A 26,434-nucleotide genomic window follows, 5' to 3' on the forward strand; every position below is an offset into this window, starting at 1 on the left:
ACAACAACAGTTCTAACATTGCCTAGGCCCCAGAAGAAATAAAGCCTGGCCTGCAGGCAGCAAGGGAATTCATTTAAAAACAAAATAACTATTATTCGTAGACCATATCACTTGGCTTTGCCACACAGATCAAACACATTCTTGACAGGTTGTATTTCGAGTAACGGGTACAGGTTTCTTCTTGACTTCCTTGATCCCCCAGAATGTTCTCAAGGGAAAATCAGTTCTAAGGCATAATAAAACTCACGTGTGAGAGCTCTAATATTGGCCCCCAAAGAGGATTAGGCTTTGTTAGTAAGCAGAACCCCTGGCATTAAAAGGTTCACTAGCAATAATATTTACACACACACGCACACACGCACGGTCCTCTTGTACTGGAGTCCTCATTGGCCATTGGAGTTGACTGTTTAAGCAACCTCTCCAAGTATTCAGCACAGCCTATTAGACAAAAAGACTCGTACAGAGATGCTTTTCAGCCAGAGTGACAATTCATAAGCACCAATGTAAACCCAGTGATCAAATTCTTTAAAAAAAAAATGAACTAAAAACCAATCAATAACCAGTAAAATCTGAAAACATCATTAAAAGCATAAATATCCACGGGTGCTAAGTGGTTGTTAAATGCTTGGCCCTTCTGTACTAACATAACTTACATTCAAGAAAACACACCATACTGGTTGCATGTCAGCTGCAGTTGACCACGTGTGGGAAACTTGAGGAGAAATGTTCAGAGTAGGGTTGACTTGTCTGGTATAAGCGATTTTTATTCCCCTTGCCTTCACTGTTTTCTTGCGGGGCAGGAAAAGGAATTGATCTGCAAGATTACTGTGCTCTATTCATAAAAGCAGAGTTCTAATGGAGGGGTTAGACAAAATTTAAATATTTGACATTTGATATGTAACCTTCCGTTTTAAAAGTTAATGAATCCATACCTGGAAAAGCTGGGATACTCTACCCTTTCCACAGGGAGCTTTCAACTCCTTATACTTGCAAATGAACTTGTCACTCTACAGTTTCTAAGTTCAAAGAAAACCTGTCATCTTCTGCCATGCACATGGCAGGACAGGACTCACTACATAGCTTGAGGAGACAACCAGACTTGCTTGTCTGATAATCATGTTCCACTGGACGGATGCTAACAAGATGCCATTTACTGGCCTGACCACACAAACCGACATGGACACAACTGAGTCACTGATTCTTTTCCGATTTTTCTCCATGTCTGGTACCCAGGGATTAATGATACATGAAAGAAGATGAAGAGGTGTGTACTGGTTTCCTCTTGCTGAAACAAATTCAGTGGCGTAAAACAAAACAGATGTATTATTTTACAGTTCTGGAGGTCAGAAGTCAAAAATGGATCTTACTGAGCTACTGTTAAGGTTTTGGCATTCCTGTCTGGAGGCTCTAGGGGAGACTCTGTTTTCTTGCATTTTAGCCTGCATTCCTTAGCTTGTGGCCCCCTTCCGACTTCAAAGCTGGCAATGGCCAGTCTGGTCTTCCTCACATCACATCCCATCACTTGGACACTTCTGCTGCCTCTCTCTTCTCAGTATAAGGGCCCTTATGATTATACTGGGCCCACTTGGATCATCCAGGACCCTCCCCCTATTTTAAGGTCACCAGCAACTTTAATTCCTTCTTGCCATGTAATAGAACACATTCCCAGGTTCTGAGGATTGGGATGTGGACATCTTTGGGCAGCCATAATTCTGTCTACCACAAAGTGACTGAAGACAGTGATCATAAACCCGTGAACCCTTCCCTAGGTTCTAACAGAGTAGAGGAGCTGTAATTCTCATGCAGATAGAGAGATTCATGTTCCTCTTTTTAACATTCCTACATCTACTCGTGATGAACTGGTTAAAATGTTTCTCTTGAGTTTTGACATCCACAAGGGAAGCGTTATATAGTTATAACGGGAGAAGTCTGACCTCAGTGAACATGCTAATTGGTCCATGAGGAGAGGACCTGTTGGATCCTCAACTCATAAACATGGGCTTGGCCATGGCCACCCATTCTCTGGGCAGTACGTACCCTCCTGTTCATACTTGGCTGTACCGAGAAGACAAGAGGGGAAAGGGTAGCTAACCAACGTCTTTGATCACCAGACACATTCCTGCTGAAACAAGCCCAGGAATAGAGCTTCTGGCTATCAGGCAGAATCTGTTACCTGCCTGTTCTCCCCCTGGTTTGTTTTTTGTTTCTCCGATCCTTGAATGTTGACTGCACCCAGCTGAAGCTGGGACTCGTGTCTAGCCATCCAGGATTAAGGTACACCATACTCCTTTCTAGAGTAACTTCTTTTCCCATTGTGGCCTTTGATCTGCATTTTAACTTAAGGGCTCCCACACATTCCTGTCTGAAGCATTCAATAAACATTTGAGTGAGCCGCAATCCCTGCCCCCAACCCAATTTCAGTTCAGTACCTTGAGTCTCAACTCTGGCCTCTCCTGACTGGCCCAATCTCTGACTTGAATGAGCTCTTGAAGAACAGTCCATGTTTTGAACTCTGCCAAACAGAATTTTACAATGAGTTTACTACCTTACCAATTTCACATTATTTTTACTAATCTCTTTGGGGTAGAGCGCTCTAACTCTCCCGGGGTGCTAAGATTGCTAACTCTTACTCAGAGTGGAGGGAAATAGAAAATCTTCTTTGTGAAATCTACTTTTGCTATTTATTAGAAACCACTTGTCGAGAATGCTGAGTGTAAGAGGCTGGTGATGTTACCCCTTAGCTGGCCCATCGACAGTAAGGCTCTGGGTGAGCTACCAAAGGCATCAGGCGTCAACACACTCTCCTTAAGGCCTCACCAAGCATATGGGGGCCTGGTCTGGAATAAGATCTCCTATTTGGACAGAGCTGTTCTCTGGATGAGATGGTCATTCAAAGTCTCACCATAGGTTCTTTGATTGCAGAGTGGCTGACAGACTTCTCTCATCTGAATAATGGGGCAGTATTTACTCTCATAAACGATTATTTTGTTACCAGTTGAAGCCCTAAGAAAAGAGCAGTTTTCATGTAAGAAGCTCCATTCGAATTGTGCTAAGGTGACAATAATTATCTCCAACTTTAGAAATAATTACACTGTTATATTAAGCTGTCACTAGGGACGTGTCGAAGGCTTCTGTATCCATCGCCGTGTTGCCGTCATTAACATGTTTATTTTGTTTGAGGTCTAGCAAATTCTGTTTGGACAAGAATGCCAGGAACAATAAAAGTAGCATTGGCTTAACTTAGAGTTTCTTACACAGACGCAAACAGCAAAACTGCTCAGTTGCCCCAAACCCAAATTGACGAGGCCTTTTCTCTCTTGTATTTTCCAATTACCTGTTAAATAGAGCATCAGTGTAACTGCAAGGTGCCTAGGCCTGCTCTGTGCCAGGGGGTAGGATTCGCTGTTGCCAGCATTCTAGCCGTTCTCAAAGGCTGCTCTGTGATTTGGACTCGATCAGTGGTTTTCAATCCTGTCACACATCTCCTAGGGAACTCTTTAAAAAAGACTTCCCAGACATCAGCTGACGGAATGGAACTGAAATGGGACTCAGAACTTGGAGATTCTGATGTGGCCAGGTTGAGACTCCCTGGGCTATTGTTCATACTCAACTCAAGGAACAGAGTGAGCCTTTGAGAGAACTGGATTCAAAGAGGTTGACAATCAATGCCTTTTGTAGCAAAGGTGAGAACTGGTGTGCCAAGCAGCTTTGACAGGGAAAAGGTCTAGATATTATTTTGTTATGTTCTTATCCAAAGAGAGACGATTATGTTGATGGCAGTGTCATCGGTGGGCAGAGGGCAAAGGATTCATTTTAAGACTACCAGTGAGAAATGACGAGGGTACCGTCAAGCACCCAGCCCAGTGACTGGTGAAAATGGGCATTTGATGTTAGTTAAAAAAAAATTCAACAGCTATTGCTGTCCGATACAGTCACCACAGCCACAGATGGCTATTTAAATTTAAGTGAATACAAATCAAAAATTCAGTTCCTCAGTTGAACTAGCCACAGTTTAAGGGCATAGGTGGCTAGTGGTGACCATACTGGACAACAAAGATAGACCACATTCCCGCTGTCAGAGTTCCCGTGGTGGGCGGTGGTCTCCAGAAACCCTTCCCGGAGGCAGCCCTCCTACGGGACGCTTTATGATACACTCATGTGATCAGAGAGGACGCCTCTGGGTTATTATGAAGTGAACACCTGAAAATATCAGCAGAGAATAGCTGTGAACATGCACTGTTAAGTCATGGGAAAGAATTTTGAAATGAAGGACAAGGAAGTAAAAACAGACACCAGAGTAAGTGCTCTGTAGCAGCCTCACGGAACCACACTCTTGAGTGAGGGGCTCTTTGTGAGTCTAAACTGTACTTACTTTCTGAGTTTCCAAACAGGGCAGGAGTGGCTGCTACGAGAATGTTCTTCCCCAGTTGTGAATGATGCGTTAGCACAGTGACTGACTGTTGGTAAAATACAGATGGACAATTAAAAAATTGTCACTTTCAAGAGTCGCTGATTTGGTATTATTTGGGCAAAATACATCACAACATGAAAGCAGCTGATTAGTAACTGCTTCCCATTTCAGGTTTTAAGACGTGCCCTAAAACATCAGACCTGGAAAGAACCTTGGAACCATGCAGGCCAACTCCCTAATTTAATAAATGAGGAAACTTAAGCACCATTAACAGCTAGCTGGTAGCAGAACCAAGGCAGATGTGCTGATTTCCTGACATTAACACTCTCCAGGAATCATTCAAACCCAAGTTTTTTGCCTCAAATATTTCAGAAGTTTTGTTTTTTCGTGATAAGTACACAAGACAGCAGTTAGGGGCTCTCAAATTTTTAAAAAAGCACACCTTCCCCACTGAATGTTTAGTAAAAGAATGACACATCGGTAAATAATATGAAGACTCCATCTCTTATTCAGGAAGTTTCTAACTGCACTCAAGTGTCTTTGGAGGCACTGGGTTCTGGTGCAGGTGCTGCACCAGCTCCTCAGAAAAGACCATGGGAACCAATAGCCCTTGAATTGAAAATGTCGTTTTTTATCTTCTGCATATTCCATATGACAGCAGATCCCAACATAGATTTTTTTAAAGGACTGCCCTGGAGCATTTGTTAAAATAAAGATTCCGAGGCCTCCACCCCAGAGTATCTGAATCAGCAGAGCTGAGGCAGAGACCAGGAATCTGCATTTAACCAGCATCTCAGGTAATTCTGGTGTAGGTGGTCCACCGCCAGTCAAGCCCAGTTTGCCTGGGACAGTCCCGGTTTACACCTGTTTATGTGGTTTACAGCATAATTATTAATAGTGCTCTTTCTCCCTGTCAAAAGTGTGCTGGCTTGGACAATACATTATATGGTCCCCATTCCTCGATCCATGGATCGTGTTTTGAAATAATACCATTTTAACAGTTTACTGTTAAGCAGTTCCTTTATGTTGCCAATAGGCTATTCCCCCAAAAGATGAGCTCAATGTTCCCTGCCACCGAGAAGCCAAAGAACCTGTTTTCGCTTTGATCAATCATAAGAATTTTGAAAAGTACCCTTGTCCATTCCCAGCAACTTGCAAAGGTGCTTGGTGCAGTTCATGTACTGAATTTTAGAAACTGAGCAAGCGGAAGGCGAAGCTTACAGGTGGGAGGGATGAGACTACAGACAAGAACTCAGGAAAAGACCACACTGACGCCCAGTGAAACACAACTACCACTTTATTGTTTGACGGTTGTGGTACAGAATTGTCCACGTGCTTCAGGACTACTTTGGCTATGACACACACCACAGATGGCTCCACGACTGATGGAGAACATTATCTGAGCCACACACTTCCCTGGTTGTTTTTCCAACAATCACAAAAATACTTTTCTCCACGGAATGCAGAGCGACAAATGACCTCAAACCAAAGTCATCCTTCACTTGTGACAGTGTGCACCAGTCAGGCCACAGAACAGCACAGAACACGCAGGGCCGGGCTTCACTCTATGAACCACAAGGCAGCTTGTGAACGCTGGACACGCGTGTACATTTCACTGTAACTAAGCTGACAGCTGCCCAAAGTGAAATCAGGTCAGATTTGGACTTAGGGTTACAAACACTGTAATGAACTTTCATTTCATATATAAGTTAGTCTTTTTCTCTTGTTAAATCAGCTATCATTTCCGGTTGAGACACTGCTTTTATGAGTCTAGGAGTTACAATGAAAAATCAGCCAAGTGACTTTACATTTAAATGCAACATTAAATATGTCCGCAATGGCATATTTCACTCCGCGCTGATTTTTCTTATTTGGTTTAAGCATTTCTTAAGTATTCACAGCTTGTGTTCTAAATCTGGAAAATATTGAAGTTACAAGCACTCATGTACTTTTGTGAGGATGCATATAAACCTGAAGCAGCAATTACAACCTCAAATGACTTTATCACCAAGGAACTCTGCAGGGACCAGGGTTAGCCAGAATGCTGAAGTGGTAGGTTCTACACTCCCAAACCGTGTGTCACGTTGTCCAGGACGGACTCAAGCCCAGCCCAGGTGTTAAATCAGAGTGCAGCGCTCAGTTCCAGTGCAACGCAGCAAGAGGAGCGAATAATAACGATGAACGTATCGGAAACAAAGGAAGACGCAACAGAACTCAATTCCTCTGACACTGAATACAGCCAACTTGCATTTTTTAAAGTACATAATAATACTTTATACTTTCTAGGTAAATCTTGACTTTCTGGGTAAACCTTAGCTGTCTACTCAGAGCCAAGATGCATTTAGTTTGGTCTAGTCTGAAAAAGAATTGTAAGTACAAGCACAACTTACAGACTCACGTGCCAGCTCTAACAGGAACTTTTAAAATTGAAAAGCAAGATATCAAAGGACTTTATGTGATGTTGTCCCCAGGAAGTTACACAGGCAGCTAGAGAAAAAAGGGAGCAAATACAGGATCTGGCAAGCCCCTTCTTTTTGACATTTTATGCTGGTTATGACAGCCGGACACAACCTGCCTCCTGACGGCGCTCGGCGAGCCCAGGTGTCAGGCCTGTAGTCCGGCCTGCTCCCTCTCTGATGGCGGGCAGTTTCCAGGGTTTCAGACCCCTACAGTGACAGGCTTTAGCTGTAATTATTCTAAAACATTTGTTCAAATGAAACACGGGGGATAGTAACCTCAGCAGTTTTAGATAAAGGCACAAGCCAGTTCTTCATGTAAATACAGTGCCTTTTAAAATACTGATTGCGGTTTCCCATGGATATAAGCGTTCAAATGAGAAAAGAAAATGGAATTTGGAAGAAAGAGGTGCCATGATGTAGTCTAAACAGCAATGTAACATTTTATGCCCACCCTGCCTGTTTCCGCCAACTGCTCGGTTCACTCCTCTTATCCATCGAGCGCGGCTAAACGGCAAATGCCTGTGACTTCCAATCAGATGTAACTTCTGTCATTGCCTTTTTAATGTCGAGCATATATGAAGAGCCAAAACAGTTAGAACTGGATGTTAAGATTCTTGTTATTATCTTGCAAAAGGAATCTCAAGGTAAGACTATTTTAAAACATTAAGTGGTTCTGTTATTAGTAAGAATTCCACTCTAAAGTTGCCATTTTCAACCCATTTGGAAGGCAAAGATGAACTGAAGAGCCATTAGAATTAGACATGTCTTTCGTTTGCTAACAGCAGGGCAAACATACTGCTTACAGTATATGTGATCTTTGACAATTTGTGCTGTTTTGGCCCATCTGCAAAAGTTATGCACAGAATTCAAATTAGCAGGCCACTTTTAGGTTGGCCAAAGTTAGAATTATTTAATAGAATGTTCTTTTAAGTGAAATTTTATCATCCCCCAAGGATTCAATTCCAATGGAAAACAGAATCCTCACTGAGAAGCCAAGAAGCAAAATCATCAAACAAAATCAAATTGCAGGGTTTTTCTATGAAAATCTCAGGTAAGCATGATGAAGAGACCTTGGTACACCCACTAAACAAAGGACTTTTAGGTGGTATTTATCATGAAAAAGCCTAAAGCACAGAGTCTGAGTGGTGACAAGGGCGAGGCTCAAGTTTCTCGGGTAATCTTGTATTCCCGAGGTAACAATACTTGTGAAACTCTAGCTCTAGAAATTTTGACAAGAATGATCAGATCTGAGCATACCAGGATAGACCTTCAGAGATTTCCATGGGGATTCTTACCAAAGGGTATTCCCTGAGACATGGAAGGGTCGTGAAAATGTAATTCTCTGAGTACAGAAAAATATAACTTCTACAATCAATTCAATCTCTTCACTTCTTCCTTTAAAGAAATTACTAAAATAAAAAGATATATCATCATCGTCTAAACTCTCCTGTTTTACCTTTTCTTAAAAAAAAAGTCATTTTATTTATGGAGACGCCAGGCATGGGCGGGATGCTTTCATATACATTCTCTATCCTAATACCTCTCTTAAAATATCACTCCTTTAAAGGTACAGAAATAAAGATATGGTTTTTAGAATTGGAACAAACTTAGTGGAATCCTCAAATAATTAGCTGCATTTTACAGAAAGCAATCATAATTCTTCACTTTTGGAAACTGTCACATGAAAAAGGTAAGCAAACTTACTGGAATCTGAAAGTGATGAGAACTTTTAAAGAATGCAATCGCAATTTTGCACGTGTGGAAAACATGATGTGAAAAACAAATCTGAAATACCTCTCTATGTAAATTAAAGCCCAAACCATGGTATTCAAAATTAAAATGATTTACATAATCTACTATACTTTGTGTTTTTTTAGTAATTAACCTTCCTGAGGCTGATTTTGTTCTCCTTAGTGTTTGCTTAACTAAAGTGCTTAATAAAATTTCTACAGAATATATTACCCTCTCCATAGATGAATTTTATTTTGAACTACAATCTGACAAAAACCTAACTACATTTAATTATGCTTGATTAATCCAAATGTCACTGAGAGATTTATAGAACAGAGAAAAACTTTTCAGGTTAAGTTCGTACTCTTTTCCCCGCAAGATTCCTGGATCCGCTATTACCACAAAATCTCCTCAGTTCTCTAACCTTTAAAAAAAAATCCCACAGAAAGTTTTCCCAATTGTCCACACTGGATTATGGGACTCCAAGCATCAAGCCCTACCACTTATCCTCTTCAACAGATATGCAGACTCCATCAAGGTTGGAAATCACCATTTTAAATTGGGATGGGAACCGCCCCTGCAGAGTCGGCAGTGCTGGAGGGAAGAGGATACAGAGACAGGAAGGCAAAAACTATTACTGATTTATTAAACACTGCGAGGATATTAATGAGACATAAGGGGTGGGCTTTCTTTTAATGCAGGCACTTAACAGTATCAGACATTTGTTCAGAGGCTTTCAGTAGTGATGCCCTAAGGTGCTTTCATTTATATGGAAATAAGTCAATTTAAAGAATGACAAATTGGCTCTACCCATGGGAATCATTCAAAGCATCCCATCTCTTGCTCTGGCAGTCTACCCTCCCTGGGGTAGACAGGCATGTGTCAGAGAACCAAAGTGTCCTCCCCGGCTTTGCTGCTCCCTCCGAGGGAGTGAGACTGCCACCAAGAACCACCCATGTCACAATATGAGTAGCTCTCCTTGTCCCAGCTGCACTGACCCCATCACCGGGATCATGGGCAATTCAAGTCCAGGTTTTAGAGACAGAGGGAAAGGCAGAAACAAAGGTTTCTCAAGGATTCTGTGACTACAATATTGCTGTCATTTGATCTTGTTCACCTTGGTGAGAAGGGACCGTGAACACAGCTAACGCCAACCTACAGACATGAGAGGCAAAGTTTTCTTGGAGAATCCTTTCCTCCACCTCCCCAACCAGTTTGCAAGCGCTAAAGAGGGTCTTTCCTCCTGACAAGCAGCTATTTTCACTCCAGCACCATCAGTCAGATGCTGGAAGTGGGAAGAATTGGTTTAAATACTGATTTCTGAAGTTCTAAAAAGACACATCCAGAACCTGCTGTAATTGCATCTTTGTTATGAGGAAACAGCAGCCCACATCATTCAGTGCAATTTGACGGGAAAAGCTGGCTCCTCTCATCTGACCGCGGCTCCCCGCGGGTCGGTGAGACAACGAAGCACAATGAGCTCAGTCCGCTCATGGACCCAGCGTCGCAGCGCGGCCCGCGGCAGGGCCGGTGCAGAGCCCCGCGGAGCCCCTCCGGGAAGACGGGCTCTCCAGATGCAGAGGAACACAGACAAAGGACAGAAGAACTCAGGACTCACCAGTGCTTCCTCACCTAAGGAACACACCCGTCCACGGTGAAAACAACATTCACAGGGTTTGCCCCCGCCCCCTACTCCCCCCTTGCAACCCCCTTCCTGCCTTTTTCTCCCAACTGTACTAAAAACTGCCCTTGGTGAGTGTCTCATCTGACTCCCCCACCAGCTCCGTGAGTCAGGGGGGTCCGTCGCTGTGATCAACACCCCGCACCCAGCCCCGTGCGGTTTCTAGTGCATTGGAGACAGTCGCTATTATTGAAAGCGAGGAACACATGTGGCTTTCCTTTCCACGACTCCTCCATCTACCCTCTTCCCTTCATTCGTCCTGTACGGGTGGTGCCTCTTTCATTCTGCATCTCACGACAGGGCAGACCCAGGGCAAAGACTGACCTGAGGGAAAGGCACTGCGCAGAGTGGAGTGTGGGGCACACAGGGAGGCTGTCACTCGCACTCCCTGATCAGGGCACTCAGCTCTGAAGGTGAGAAAAGTGTGCCCAGTGGGACACACTGGCCACTGAGGACAGGAGGCTTCTATCCTACAATGAGGCCAAATAAAACCCCTAAGCTGTGATCCCCTGTAAATGAAACTACGATGTGTTCGCTTCTATAGTCAGTCCCAGACCCAGAAACCATCTCAGTGTGTATTCATGAATATCAAACAGAATCCTGATGAGGACTTAACGCCTTTCTATTTTTTGATGAACCAAATTTGAAAATGGGTTGACTGAAAAGACCGGTAAGAAAACCTGTGTCCCAGAACAGCTCTCACAGGGTTACCACCCTCAGGGGGGGGCAGCTCAACTAGAAACCTGTTAACACAAAATAATTCATACTTCTCTTGATAACTCTGATTATGTGCTAGCTTGAAATATCCCATCATATTTAATTAACTAATAAATCATTGTCGGTGCCTGGTAACTTCTTAAGTTCATTAAAATGTCACATCTTCCATTTTCAAACCAGAAGGTCCAGATTTCTCTAATCAATGGAACAGGATCTCAAGTTAAAAGTTATCTTTCCAAGGAGAACAATAAACAAAAATCCTGTATTAAGTTATTAACGGTTCTTTCCTGCAAGTGATATTGGTTTCATCTATTTACGAGCACATAGCTGCTGATTAGGAAGGACATTATCTTCAAAGTCAATGTTTAAGCACCTGGACTGCGGGGAAGATGGCAGAATGAGTGCATGTTTATACAAGTGCTCCTGCCCTTCAACACACACATCCACAAGCTGAAAAAGAAGCTGCCTACGATGAAACTAATAAAAGCCACCACCCCATAGTGAGGACTCCAGGGGAGTGTCTGACAACCAAGTGGAGGACTAATGAAAAGAGGATTCGCAGGTGTCTAGTGGGCCACAGTTGCTGGGCAGCTGTGGTGGAGACGGTTCCAAAGGATGCTACCAATTATGTCTTAATTTGGAGAAACAAAGCCCAGCGGCAGTCAGGATGAGCTGAGGGTACACTGCGTGGTCACATTTCCAGAAGCAAAACCTAGGAGGAAAGGTTGGCATCTCAGGTGGTCCCTTTTTGCGCAGAGGAGAGCAAAAGTCACTCGGAGCCAAACACACAGACTACATAGAATCCAGCAGAGCAGAAGGACAAACTCACCACACGCCTGCTAGGGAGACCTCTAATGGACGTGGGGAAACTCAAGGGACGTCCCTCTCCCTCAGTGGGACCCCAGGGCAGAGGAATCAACAGTGTCCACAGAAGGCACTCGGAGGAGGCTTTGCTTCACTCCTTCAGCCAGGTCCAGAGAACAGAATGAAAAAGAGCCTCTGCCATTATAACCTATCGATATCCAGCCTTATGGTTCAAGGGCTCAGGTGATCAAACACTTACCACTTGAAAGAGGAGGCATCAAGGAGGATTTATCCACACCCTTCTTGGTAGATAGAACTGGTCCCATGCAAAGACCAGACAATAAGCCGAAAAAGCCATTGCGATGCTTGTGCAACAATAAAAGAACAAAACAACACGGAAAGAAAGGGGTGAAAGAAGCAAAAGACAGATATACACACCCTGGAAACAGGATGATTTCAGAGACCACGAAAATGGTAGGCAACAGTTCAGCCTTCCAGGAAACGCAATGAGTCAAAGAGGACAACGCAATGAGAGGAAAAGCTGGCGGAGCTAAGGACAGAAAGAGAAAAAATAAAACTGTAACAGAAGTGAAAGCCACACTGCACACTACAGCAAACAGTGTCAGCACAATGGAAGGGTAAGATCTGAGGAGCAAATCACACAGTGGGAAGGAGGACCAGGAGACCAATGCGGTCAAAGGCTAGATGAATGTGAAGGACAGAGGACAGACAGCCAATAGAGGGGCAAACTGTTAAACTAGAGAACCAATAAACCAGTAAGAAATGTGGTAAGGTGCCGATGTCAATGTTGGATGCTCCTTGTGTACCTGAAAAAGCCGACAGGTAACTGTCAGCTCTGAGATATAGTTGAATGAAGTTAGTGCATTTCAAGGATAACCAGGAAATCACAAGCACTCAGGGCAAACAGGAAGGTCACCTACAAAAAGGGAGGAAAAATCTGGTTGGACTGAGCCCTCTCAGTACCAACAGATGCTAGAAGATAGTAGAGTGATGTCACCAAAGAACTGAGGGAAAAAAGATGTACCCTCAGAATCTGATCGCCAGCCAAGTTACTGTTCATAAGGGACAGCAGTAGAAAAACATTTGCAACTATGTGAGAAAATCCAACTGAAACTGTAATCCAGTCCACCAAAAGATAAAAGCATTGACTCTCAAATATGGAGTCTTTGTATGAGGGAGCTGGCAGTGAGCTGTGAGTTCATTCAAACATAGAATTAAGTCTCAATAACTCTAGTAATTATCTACAGTCAGACATTTTATAAAGCTGCCTATCTTTCTAGGTAAAAGCCACCAAATCTATTTGATTATCTCCTCTAACTAACTATGCCAAAATGAAAACACACAGAAGGCAACCTCTCCTGAATGGAATTCTCTGACACTATAGACAAAATTTGGTTTGTATCTTACCCTTGAGGGTTAACATAACCAAGAAATTCCTCAAAAGAGATAATGCTAATTACCTGGTTCACTGTTGAGAGCTCGGGCTGAAGAACAAGACGACCCAATTACTCACTTTGGTTCCTCCATGCCACCTTGGCAAACGACTGAACTGCTTTGGAACTCAAATGAAAAACAGAAAACTGCATGGTCCACTTCTTGGCATCCTAAGGCTCAAATAGGATGCTGCGTGTGAAAGTTCTTTGGAATCTATAAGCAAGGGTATAAAATCACGTCACCTGATTGGATGGAAAGAACCTACTATATTAAGGAGTCCAAATCAGATATTCAGAGACAAAGAAAGGGTCAGATGGCTCCTGTGGAACCATCACTACTGCCTTTCTTTCGTTTCTCTCCATGTGCAAGTCACCTCTTACCACGATAAAAAGGAAATGCAGTATTTCCACAGCTCCTGACCTGAGTTATTTTTAATTTGGAAAGATAGTTTAAGAATTTAGAAAGGTGTTGCCCACCACCCAAGGTAAACATCTGTCAATTTCCATTCATTGATTCAGTTAATACTTATTAGGCACCTACTATGTGCCAGGTACTACTTCAAAGAGTAGATGCCATCCCCAAATACTTAAAATAAAATCAAGTAAATGAGAGGAAAACACAGAAGAATTGGGAGAACTAAACAAATTTAGCTGAAAAACAGTTAATGGCTATTTATATTTCAACTGATATGTAGAAATGTGACTGTCTGCTTAGAGACAAAACCCAGCAAATAGCCAGACGGTTACACCTAAGTCCAGAAGAGTCACATACAGTCAAAAAAGAAGCATAAATGAATACCTGGGGCAGCCAAACTGGGAACACAGACTGTTGCTGAAATTCTTCTTATGGTTTCTTCGGAAGCAAAGTTAAATTCTTAATGCAGAAAGCAAAGACAGGAGAGGCAAGATTGTACTGGGGTCAGATGGATATGAATAATCTAGAAAGTGTGTCAGTAAAGAGCTACCAAGTCAGTCATTAAAACATTGAAAGAAATCTTTACTTTTGAAAAAGATCTGGAAAGGGAGGAACGTGCTAGGATTTTCCCTATCAGCTTTGCCAGCTTCAACCTTTACAGGGAGCCTGCTGTGAGCGCATCATGATCATGGGGCACTCCGCAGGCGCACACTAAAACGCTGCCAGAACAAGGCAGGAGGGAGCGCTCCTGAAGCTGCTGCCTCCGCCCCCTCCAGTGTGTTGTACTTGAAAGTGTAGAGGGCTATGGTTGGAAATGGAGGCCAAGTCAGATACTGATAGGCGATCTGACATTTATAAGAAAGCCGGGCTCTTTAAACACAAAGGGCTGTCATTTTTACATCTTTACACCACAAGGAAATCATCAGAGGAATCAGCCCCACTCCCAAGACACTGACTCAGTCCTCAAAAAACGGGCCTCCATGGGGACCAGCTCCTCCCCCATATCTTGGAAGCATGTTGGTCTTTTTCTTACCCAACTAATAAATATGAGTTCCCTCATGAGAGCCTTCTGAGGATGGAAGAGATGAGATCTTTCTAAAGATGAAGGAAGGACCATGAGCTCAGGTAACGTCATAAAATGAAACAATATCAGATTCAGTGGAACTAAGAGCAACAGAGCTGTCACCTACCCAAGCGCAGCTGGTCAGAGCCCAGCTCCATCTGGGGGAAAAGCCCCACTGTGATGGCAGCGGGGACAAGTGCATTGGTACTGTCGTAGGACTGAAGGAAGAGGACCACTGTACAAGTTACAGCTTCTCAATCATTGGGCTCAATACTTAAACACTGGATGGAAACATTTACATGGATGTTAAAAAAGGGCAGAAGTCAAAGTAGATGATATATATGAAAAAATACAGAGAAGATAAATGCATCCTGTGTAGCTCTACAGGTTGTGGATTTCCATCCGGACTCTCCAATAGCTTCCATTTCTCAGAGTAAATATAACACAGGCCCTCCTTCCTTACCCCAAGTCCTCTGCCAATTCCATCTTTCAGCAAAAAGTAAAGGATGGTGAAAATCAGCTTGACAATTCTAAGACTGGCTAAAATTCATGAAAATGTGAATTATGAAGCCCTAGGGTATTTTTCAAAATAAACCAGAAAGAACTTTTCTCTTCAACAGTCTATTTGACAACTAGTAAAGTGCATCACACAGGGGCTTAGAAAACTGCAAAGGAGTACAGTATGACAAAGGGACAGTATTTGGTGGTAAAAATTTTTACATAAGGATAAACATGCCACTTCCCCCTCTTTGCAAACTTGATAATGACCAGAAGGTAGTTTTTCACTTAAGATCTTTGAAACCAAGCAGTTAAGTGTAAAATTCCAAGACAACTTTTGGAACGCTTTAATCAATAGAATGGAAGTATACAAATGAATTTCAAAATGAAATCAATGCATCCAAGAGGAAGATCTAACACAAAAGTACCCACGCCTCACAATGAGAATCCGATCGGATGGAAGAAGGCCAAAGTCTAAATCAGAGAGCAAGGAGGGATGCGCAAGAGAGAGGAAGGGCCCTGGGACCCGATTATCAAGACACGCTCAGCTGCTGTCTCCAACGTGCAGACTCCCAGGCCTTAGTTGGTGATTTGGGACAAACATGGTATTTGGTCACAAAGAGCAACAGCAGAGACCTGCTGTACCTGGAATGGGGTGCGGGAGCTTAGGAATCTGGGGAGACCGCAGACACTCAACTCCCTGGTAATGAGGAGAGAGGTCTGAGGACGCGAGCGTGCTGGCGGGCTCTGCGCCTGCCCACGACAGGCGCCCACCAGAGCAGGGCATCACACTACAAAAAATGACTCAGGTTACTACTTTAGTGGAAGATCTGCAGTTGCTACAGGAAACATCTGTGGAAAAGGTCCAGCTCATACGGAGAAAATACACATTCAAGCACTGGATTAAGTATGGTGTCACACTCAGAGTTGGTGGAGGAAAGTTCTTTCTGGTTGACTTGCAGAAGACAATCTCTTCTTCACAGAGAGGACTGAAGCATCCGGTTCTTTACAAAGTTCTGTTAGTCTTGATTTTGTCCCTACAAAGAAAATAACGGAAATATCCAGAGTGAGTTTATGAGGACAACCTTCTCTATTTTAACCGAGACTTACTCAGAGCATTTAGTTACAATGATAATTCAAAATCCCATGTCTTATCTCAGAATCATTCTCTAGGGTTACTACAGGAAAAGAATGACCATTTAATGACTTAGATCTACTTTAAAACAGTTTTTTACTCTCAGTTAAAAACCTGATTAGAAATGAGGAATCACTGCTAACGGGTATGGGGTTTCTCTTTGGGATGGTGAATAGGTTCTAAAATTAGACACTGGCGAGGGTCACACAACTCTGTGAATATACTAAAAACCACTGAATTGTACACTTTAAAGGGGTGGATTTTATGGTATGTGATTATATCTCAATAAAGCTGTTGTTAAAAATCTGCTTAGAAAATAAATTTTAGAATTTCTCATTCACTCAGTGAATGTACCATACCTACTAAATACTTTCTCAAGGTTGCCACCAATTATCCTCTTTGTATGATTTAACAACTTTAAGCATCAGGCTAACCATTTTAGAGTCTTGGAAACTGCTTTCTGCTTAAATTTGTTTGTCTAATAAGAAATTAGAAATGAAGACTCATACTTAATTAGCATTAACAACCTGCTAAACTATTTGAAGGTTTTAAATAGCCTTTAAAACAATATTCAATTAAAGCCATCTTTCTACAATCCAAATGGATCTTAATATTTATAAAGACTGCTTCTGTACGACCCAAATAACTACCCCTACCGGACCAATGGCTAGAATTCATTGATCACACTGATGCCCAGCATGCTACCTGACTTACATACAGACTGAAAATGGAATCAGAGGAAACTGATCCAGGTGTTTCAAGTTGATTTAGCTTAATCTTGGCTGGGGATGGTGTGTGTGTGTATGTGTGTATATGTACCTGTGTGTACACTCACACTCATATGCACAAACCAAACTTTAAACTTCATCATCAGAGGTGAGTGACCAGTCCAGCAATATTGTACAGAGGTCCATCACAACACTTCTACAGAAAAAAATAAACATCAGTGTAGATACCTTTTACATCATTCATCAGAAAAGACCAATGCTACTATCATGGTACCAAATCACAAAGCTATAGAAACTATTTGCATACAAATACCTTTCTGTTACACTATCTTATAAATCAAGGTTTTCAGGGTAAGAGGAAATGTATACAATTAAAATATATTAGGGAGATACACTGCAGTGTTAAAACAGAATAAAAATATCAATACGAACTTATGATTAAAAACACATATCTTTGTAGGTCTGTCCAGAAAAAGGGGCTAGAAAAGGTGTAATGTACAGCCCCAACTCCCAGATTAGGGTCTCTAATATCTACTAGAAGGAAATGGGAGTCCTTCAGGATCATGGCTTATTGTAGGGAAAGTGTAAGACAAGCCTAGGACATCATCTTGGGCCAGAAAGCAAGGAAGCTTTCAACGAGGAACGGGGCTTTCTCAATGGAACACAGAGGATCTGGCTTGAATTCTCTTCCATTGGCCAAATATGTGCCAATTTTCGCATCAAAAAGATGGCCACTACATGCAGTGACATGGCTGAACCTCACAGAAAGCCAGACACTAGAAGAGCACACACTATGTGTTCCTTTTAAGTTCAAGAAGTGAGAATCAGATACAGCAAAAGCAGATAGAGTTGGAATAAGGGTTATATGGTGGGGAGGGAAGGAGAAGAGTTTGACTAGAAAGCAGCCTTTCTGGGTGCTGGAAATACAGATGTGAAAATTCATCAAGCTGTAAACTCAAGATCTGTGCATTTTATATATATACATACATATTGAGTACTGGCTGAAACATATCAAAGCAATAAAGATCTATAATGTTCATAATAATACTTAAAAACAAGAAAGCCAGAAGCTCATTTGTCACCATTTATGGTGCTTTTTAACTCAACTTCTTACCTTGAAAATTAATAAGTCAAGGGAAAGATTTAAATGCTTGCCCTGCCTTACCAGGAGGAACTGTACTTCAAAAGGTACCTAAATGGCCTTAGCTGATGAAGAACTTCAGAGCAGAATGTCAGCTAATAACTGTCAAAGGAATGATACTTAAAAAAACCCTCTTCATTATATAAATGTTCATAAAATTATTGATTCAGGTCAAATTTATCAACTGGTGCTAAAAATCATTAGGTGGTGGTTGCCTGGCGGCAAAATAACACTACACAGATTACTTGTTAGTTGAGAAGGGAAAATTAACTATACTAAGATAGCCATCATCTGACTTATGGTCAGTCTTACCATTACTAACGGTGGATCAACCAGATATCATGGGTCTTATAGTGTAATTCTGCAATAGTATTTATAAAACATTCTAGCAAAAATTGCTCCTTTGAGCCTTTAGATGAACTTCCAGTTTATAGGAGACACAGGGAAAGGGGGACAAATTAAATGACATGTCGAGGAAGAAATCAAACAAATCAAAGTGGGACATTTTTGCAGGACAACTGGCATGGTTTCAAAAAATTGTTCTAGACTAAAAATAGCTTGAGACCTACTCAGATGTGTTATGTGGTCCTGGAATTGATTTCCCATTTGGACAAATCAGGGGAATTTTCATGATGCAAATTTATTGACACGGAAAGGTGGGGATGGTTAAGTGAAATAAAAGCAGGTTGTACAACAGTATGAAAAGTATGATTGTATTTGGGGAAAAATACATGTACGTATGTTCAAATTGCAAAATATCTGGAAGAACACAAAGCTCTAAGAATGGTCATTTCTGGGTTGTGGGAATATAGGAGTTTCTCTTTTCTTTTTTTCCTTATTTACATTTTCTAATATTTCACAATATACATATACTGCTTTTCTATTACTAAAAAGTTACTTTAAATTAAACAAATAAACAGAATCCTTACTGTTGCTAGTAGAATTGGACCTTAAGGGTAGTCAGAAGAAAAAAAAATTGGAAACTAAAGATTGGATTATTGTCCTTATTACCATAAAGTAGTGAAACTTGTTATTCTGTGATTGATAATTTTCCTCTTTTTCATTTTTTCACTGTGGTAAAGTTTACATAAAATTTACTATCTGGTTAAGATGGTAAAAAAAAAAGGTTTCTTAAAGTGTACAATTCAGTGGCACTAAGTACATTCACAGTGTTGTGCAACCATCACCACCGTCCGTCTCCGGAACTTTTTCATCTTTCTCAACTGCAACTCTAACTTTCTCCACTAAACACTAAGTTCCCTTTCCCCCTGCTCTCTGCCCCTGGCAAACACCATTGTTCTTTCTGTCTCCAGGTACCTTGCATAAATGGAATCATACAGTATTTGTCCTTCGGGGGTCTGGCTTATTTCACTAAGCATAATGACTTCAAGGTTTATCCACATTGTAGTATGTGCCAGAACTTTATTCCCTCTAAAGGCTGAATAATTTTCCGCTATATGGATAAACCACATTTGTTTATCTTGATTGATAATTTTAACTTCTTTATTTTTCCAGTTTCAACCCGCACCTACAGACTTTCTCTAAACACTCTTCTGTCAATCTCTACGGATGATGACAAATTACAGATGTAGTTACTTTTTAAATAAGATTCATGGCAGAATAAACCCTGCTTACTGCTATTAATACCTCCATGGGGCAAGGACTCCTGGAGCATCAGGGCCTCTATTGGAACTGCTACTCTGGCTACCCAATTCTTGCCATCCTTCCTGTCTGGGGTGTAAAGCTACTCCGATCTTTCTTTCTTTAGGGATTGCTTTGCTTTTCCAGGGACAAAACCACAAAGATTTGGCTCAAATTATCAATTGTCTGGATTGTACACTCTGGACAAAAATCAGATCCTTCCTAACAGAAAGAAAAGCGGTAAATTACTGCTTCGCCTTGTATTTGGAGGCATCCCTGGGTTCACTGCTGGGATTGCTCCAATCGTCGGCTTCAGGTGTGGTCTTGTAATGGCGCCATGCTGACTTATTAAAAACTGGAAGTCTCTCAAATGATTCACTTGAAAGAGCCTAAGGGAAAAACAGAAATATACACCAAAGGTCCACAGTGTCATTTTTCTCACGTGAAGTATGAACCCAACTTTTACTATTTAAAGCTCTAGACACCTTGATACATATTTTTGGAGTTATAGTAAAATCACATTTGAGTAGTTTACTTAGACTGGTCAGGGTGAAATTGAAGCTTTTTTTTTTAAAGGAATAAAAACATTCACTCATGAAAACCCAGTACTGATGTACACATGACCAGACAAAAAGTATTTTAGTTCAGTTAATACTGATGTGAGATACTCAGCTGTCTTGACTGTATGGTCTTAGAGCAAACAGTATTGTCCACTGGGCAACTACACCCCCAGAGGGCCCTGAAGAAATAGTTTCATACACAGTGGATTTATTAATATAACCTCATAACGTGATATCAAATAGCACATCATTCATAGGCACTGGCATCTAAGATAAACACTCAAAACAACTGGCTATCTTTATAACATATGACACACTCTGTAGCTGTTAAATAGGGTGGAACTGTTCTATATGAACAGATATGGAAAGACTTCCAAGATCTATTGGAAAGTGTTTTTTTTTTAAAAAGCAAAGTCCCAAAATAATCACTTGTGTGAAAAAATAATAGATTCCCCCTTATATGTTGATCAATGCAGAATCAACTCCTAAGAGGATCCACATGAAACTGGTACCCACGGTCACCTCTGGAAAAGAGAATCAGGTGGTTTGGGGCCAGTAATGGAGAGACTTCGTTTTCCCTTTTGTAGATTATACATTTTGTATTATGTGCCTATAGCACATATTCAAAAAATACTCCAAATATTCTAGAGTTTACAAGTAAATAAAAGTCTGATACCACCAATGAATGAGAAAACTTGTGTTAGAGAACTCTGTTATCTCATCAACCTTTTAGGTAACCATATTATAATCACTGAATTCTTCTAACTTTGGGAAAGCCAACAAGTTGCCAAAGACTAAAAGACTTCAGTTTATGAAAACCAATCTCTTTTTAGAGTAGTCCTTTCAATGGATATGCAACTTTTAAAAAATCACAACTCAGAATTACAGTTTTAAAAATCAATATTTATGTTTTTACATCTCCATGTTTCCTATTTCACTATATCTGAGGATAAAATCAAAGGTAGGAGATAACTTGGTTTTCACATAAAACTGAAGCAAATCTGAGCTGAATATAAGAGATGATACTCTCCGTTAGTTATCAGAACGTACAGCTTTAAAAAGTAAAGACGCCTTCATATAATAGAAATAAAATGCAGTACCTTCAAATAAATGACAGCGTCAGTGCCCACTCCTTCCATGGAATAGAGTTTTAGATCTCCTTGAAAATATCTAGCATACAGACGAGAAATTGGCAAACCATAACCAAATCCAGCCTATCGAGAAAAAACAATAGTCAGACAGGCACAAAATGCTAACACGTTTAGCCTGAGGACTACCCCGAAGATTAAAATAAATTCTTGATCCACACTTAAAGCAAATAAATTATTGATCCAACCTTTACAGTATTTGCTCATCTATGGCAAACAATCTATTTTCACCCTGCAAAAGTACTTCTCATATGTTTGTTTGGAAATAATAGAAATATTCCAATTTTTGACTAATGCTTTCTGAGCATTTTAAAACAAATTTTTAGCCTTGTTAAAGCAAGTCCCAAATCAAGTGGGACTGAATTGAAAACCAAACTAAACCAGATCATTCCAAAGTTCCATTATCTGTTTCCCTTGCTCTTTAAAGTGCAAATTAAATTGAGTAGCACAGGAGTTCAAACCTACCAGTGCCAAGGCTAACACAATGAAAAGAAAGCAATCTCCTAAGGGCTACTTCCTGAGACTCTGGGAATGCTTCAGTGTTGTGACGTATGGCAGCCTGCACATTTTTACAATGTGCAAGAAAACAAGCCCAGTATCCTCTCGGATCTCCAGGTCATAGAACCCTGACTGGCAGTAACAGGTTGTCAGGTGGTAGGAAGGTCTCTGGTATTGACGAAAGCAATAAGAACAAGTGAGGCTGGTTTCAGTACCTCTAGGTGGAGGGGAAGGGGCTGTTTTGTAAGCTTTGGCCCTTCTGATTAAGTCCACAGACAGGCTACCGAAGGAGGTGGGGAAACACACGTGCAGCAGCGGATGCGTGGGTTTTAGGCTCAGACAGACCTAAGGCAAAATCCACTTTTTGTGCCACCATGAGCAGTTTGCTCAATGTCTCTGACGCTGTTTTCTCAACTGAAAGTGTAATAAGAAGCTTATCTCAGAGCTGCTCTTAGAATTAAATGATTTAAGAAGTGGAAAGTCTTGGCACAGTGCCTAAGACACAGCAAAAGTACATAAATGGAAGCTGCAGTTCTGGCTACCGCAGAGCAGCGATTTTACCAAGTTCCATGGCTTTTGACCATTTTGTAACATCTTTCCTGGACACCTTCCTCGGGGTGGGGCTTAACTCAAAGGGCTGGGTGTGACAGAGCACCATTACTGAAGGGCTGTGGGCCTGGCAGAATACAGCCAGTAGTGAAGACGACATAGACACAGCGGGGACTGCGGTCACCACAGCAAAGGACCCAGCGTACTCCAGGAAGGGGCCAAGGAAACCTGCCTCCTCCATTCCAGCAAGGCCCCAAGCCTGCCCTCGGGTCTCTCAGGGAACAGCCGAGAACTCCTGAGCCCAATATGAGTGTGAGGAGACAGGCAAGCCCAGAGGCCCGTGGGAAGCAAAGGCGGGGCCTCCACCTTGGGTTTGGTCAGGTTCAGGCAAGTCTTCCCAGAGTGTCAAAGGATCAATAGGAGATGGCTAGGGGGACATTTCTGAAAAAGAAATGTGTGTGTCACGGCACAGAGCTGTAACACAGTAAGGTGTTTGATGAGGAAATTGTTTTCCAGGAGTTCATAGCCACACTCCCACTGAAAAGCTGAGGAGAGCTGACTAACCAGGAGAGATGCTAGTAGGGGCATTTCTTCCAAAGGAGAGCACGCGGTACACTGGACAGAATGCAGATGTAGCCGTGCCAGCTGTGACGATAATGAGCTCAATGACTCGGGGCAAGGCACTAACCTTACTTCCTCATCTATAAAATGGGAGGTTGGATGCATACTTCTTAAAGGTCTCCTACTTCAATCGCTCAGTTTCATTTTAAAAAAACTATGACATAACAGCTGTCCTCAAGATGCTATTTTGAGACCTGAACCAGATGATCCATATTCCTTTTAAACCACTGGGGAAGGCTCTATTTTTGCTCGCAGTGGGGGTTTTTTTCCCTTGTGACATTTATTTAAGTAGGTACCAGAAACTGGTCAAGGCAATGCCTTTCAAAATTGATCTTTCAAGAATTTTCTTGACTCCTATAGAAATGAGTTTCTCTCTGCTTTCAACATGCTGTGTTAACAAACTCTGTCCTGAATAAATGATGCTAAGTGTTGGATTTTATTCATACAAAGAAAATATAATCTTATGTGATTATCAGTCAGGTAGGACTTGAAAATGAAAACGTAGATCCTGAACCATTTTGCAGACTGATAGCTATGTTGCTGTGTTTAATGACAAAGGGTTCAATTGTTGTTTGTCAATTAGAAACACTCAGTGGGGAAAGAAAGTGTGGCCCTACCAGGATCTAAATGCTGCCATGGTAACCAGAGGCTTTCCTCGCTGCCTTAATAGGGCTGAAGGTTATTTCCACAGTGAGACAGAAAGGGCTCTGGAAATGCAGACCCCACCTATAGGTTTCCTGCTTATGTTATTTCATATGAAAAATTTAATGTGTTCATAATTTAACATTTTAATTATATACACAAATTTGGCGGGGGAAGCTCAAAGGCCCTGGGTGATATGGTGCTCTACGGAATGCAGCGCCCAAGTGCCCAGGGCCAGCTGCAGCCATCCCCGCTGTGCTGCTCCCCGCTCACCTGCTTTCACGCTTCCACCCGCTTCGAGGGGAGCGCCGGGCAGTAAATGGCACCCTGGTAGGAGTCTTATCCACAGGGAAATGCTTTTTCTCTGTACTGGGGAGGTAGGCACTCACCTCTGACTGTTTCTTAGACACAAATTAAGAAAGAAATCTGCGTCCAAACGATTTATATAGAAAGTAGTAGTGGCATAAAATCCCCCCTCCTTCAAACCATGCAGAACACATTCAAGTTTAACACGGCTAACGTGCCAACCCAGGGAGACAGCCAGCTCTGTCCCTTCTCCTAATGGTCTTTCCTGAAGCAGCAGTTTCAGATACTTACCAGAGGGGCAGCTCTTGTGGGCTCCAGGCTAGGTCTTGGAGCAGTTGAATACATGTAGTTAAAAAGACGATCTATTTTTCGTAGCGGGACCCCACCACCTAGGTCACTTATCTGTAATGTATAAAATGTTAAAGTAAGAAAAAGGAGAAGGAGAAGGAAAAGAAGGAGAAGTCATCAATCTACACTTAGAAGGGGGCAAGGAGTTCATTAAATAAATAAAGCACGTACCAGGTTACTCTAAACCATGCAAGGGCTTGAACCCCCAATGTAATACGGTCCCTTAGTGAACAGTGCAAAACAAAGAAGGCAGTGGAGTGCATTTAGGATCCTACTTAGGATCCAATAGGCTTGGGTTTGAGACCCTTATTCAGCTCCCTAAAAAATGGGGTTCTAATGAAATTTAAATGAGGTAACTTAAGCCAAAGATCTAATGCAGTACTTACATACGAACAAGACACTCAGGGTCAGTTCTCTTCCCTTCCCTTTCATTCCTCAATGCTTACACACTATTAAATTAACTGATAACACAAGTATACATACGAATAGAGCAGATACCTTAATGGATAAGTCTTCTTTACCCAGAGTAACAAGGGTTTTAACAGATGGGTAGCCCTCTTTCTTATCTTCATACAGTTCGACTGTTGCTCTCATTGAGTTCTGAAATCACAAGACCTTTTTTTTTTAGCATACCACCAACTCACAAACTACAACTTTAAAAAAAGAAACTAGCACAAGATTACCTCTACTGGACCGTTCTTTTGTGGGGCAACTATGAGTTGGATTTCTACGGCACCTCTTCCCCCCTCTAAAGAACTTAACCAAATGTGTGTTCAGATCAAGGAAAAATTTCTTGATGCTTTATTTTGTTTTTCATCTCATTTTAGTTTCATCTGCCATACTAAATACTCATTTTTCTTTCCTTCTTTTTTTTCTTTTTGTCTTTCCTTTGGGGTATTTAAATGATTCAACTCTTAACCAAGAGGAATGTTTTTTATCACATGTAATGGGGCTGCAAAGGCTCACTGATGCGCTTTAAATCCCATTTATCAGTCTGCATTTACGGAGCACCCTTCCTCTAAAGAAGACAGAAAACCTGAGAGGATTCATGCTTCCCACAAAAATTAATCATTCGGCTTAAAAAAAAAAAGTAGATGAAATGTCAGGTAAAAAGAAATTCTGAAAAAGCCACAGCTGCTGAAGAGAAAGTCCACAATTGGATGCCCATTTCAACCTTGAGTGTCACATCAGTAACATGGTAATTTTGGGAAGCAAATCAGCATAACTGATTTTTCAGGTGTTCAATTTAGGGTTTTACACATTGGAAGAAATGAAATTTTATCTCCAACTCCTTGTGCCAAAATACTGCCACTTCATGCCATTAGCTACTGGCTAATGAAAGCAACAGCTTAAGCTGTAGAGTCTGAAGAGTTTTTTTCTTTTTTCTTTTTTTTGGGGGTAGTCTTTTTGGGTCCAGCCCTTCCCCATCTTTCCCCTCTGCCTCTGTCAGATATTCTGAATTTTCTGAACTGATTCAAATATGTAAAAGTCCTAGTGTGTCTTTCAGGACTAGAACAAGTGCTAATGGACCTACATGGTTAGTGTTCAGAAGCACAGATGCATAAACATGTTTTTATTTTGACCTGGCTACCACCAAGAAAGCCTTTGCCAGGTTTGGAAACTAAAAAGCATCTCTAATCTCATAGCTGAAGAAAAAACTGTATGGATTTTACAGAAAGTCACTAAAGTACAATTAAGCTTCAAAATCAACATGTACTAATATTCACAAAAACTATACCGTACACAGCAATTTTTCATCTCACAGTGTACAAATTATAAAACCCACAGGATATCAGAAATAGAATTTTAAAAATGGTTATGCAAAACCTTTTTCTTATGCTAATCTAATGAATCCATTATGCCCTGAATCAAAGTAATTTAAAA

The 26,434-nt window shown here is 41.5% G+C and overlaps 1 protein-coding gene across 3 annotated transcripts in view; it reads right to left on the bottom strand.

Annotated features, from left to right (window-relative positions):
- Positions 1 to 5,690: 5,690 nt before the first annotated feature.
- PDK3 (pyruvate dehydrogenase kinase 3) overlaps positions 5,691 to 26,434 on the bottom strand; it is a 69,258-nt gene continuing 48,514 nt past the window's right edge. For all 3 annotated transcript variants that reach the window (XM_032475573.1, XM_032475574.1, XM_006194362.3), the window contains 5 exons: positions 25,049 to 25,150; positions 24,494 to 24,604; positions 21,539 to 21,652; positions 20,128 to 20,267; positions 5,691 to 16,270 (listed from right to left, as the gene is read on the bottom strand). In XM_032475573.1, coding sequence (XP_032331464.1) covers positions 16,240 to 16,270; positions 20,128 to 20,267; positions 21,539 to 21,652; positions 24,494 to 24,604; positions 25,049 to 25,150 — 498 coding nt within the window. In that variant the 3' untranslated portion in view covers positions 5,691 to 16,239. The remainder of the gene's footprint in view (positions 16,271 to 20,127; positions 20,268 to 21,538; positions 21,653 to 24,493; positions 24,605 to 25,048; positions 25,151 to 26,434) is intronic.

Source organism: Camelus ferus, chromosome X (genome assembly GCF_009834535.1).
Source record: "Camelus ferus isolate YT-003-E chromosome X, BCGSAC_Cfer_1.0, whole genome shotgun sequence".
Classification (NCBI taxonomy): Eukaryota; Metazoa; Chordata; class Mammalia; order Artiodactyla; family Camelidae; genus Camelus; species Camelus ferus.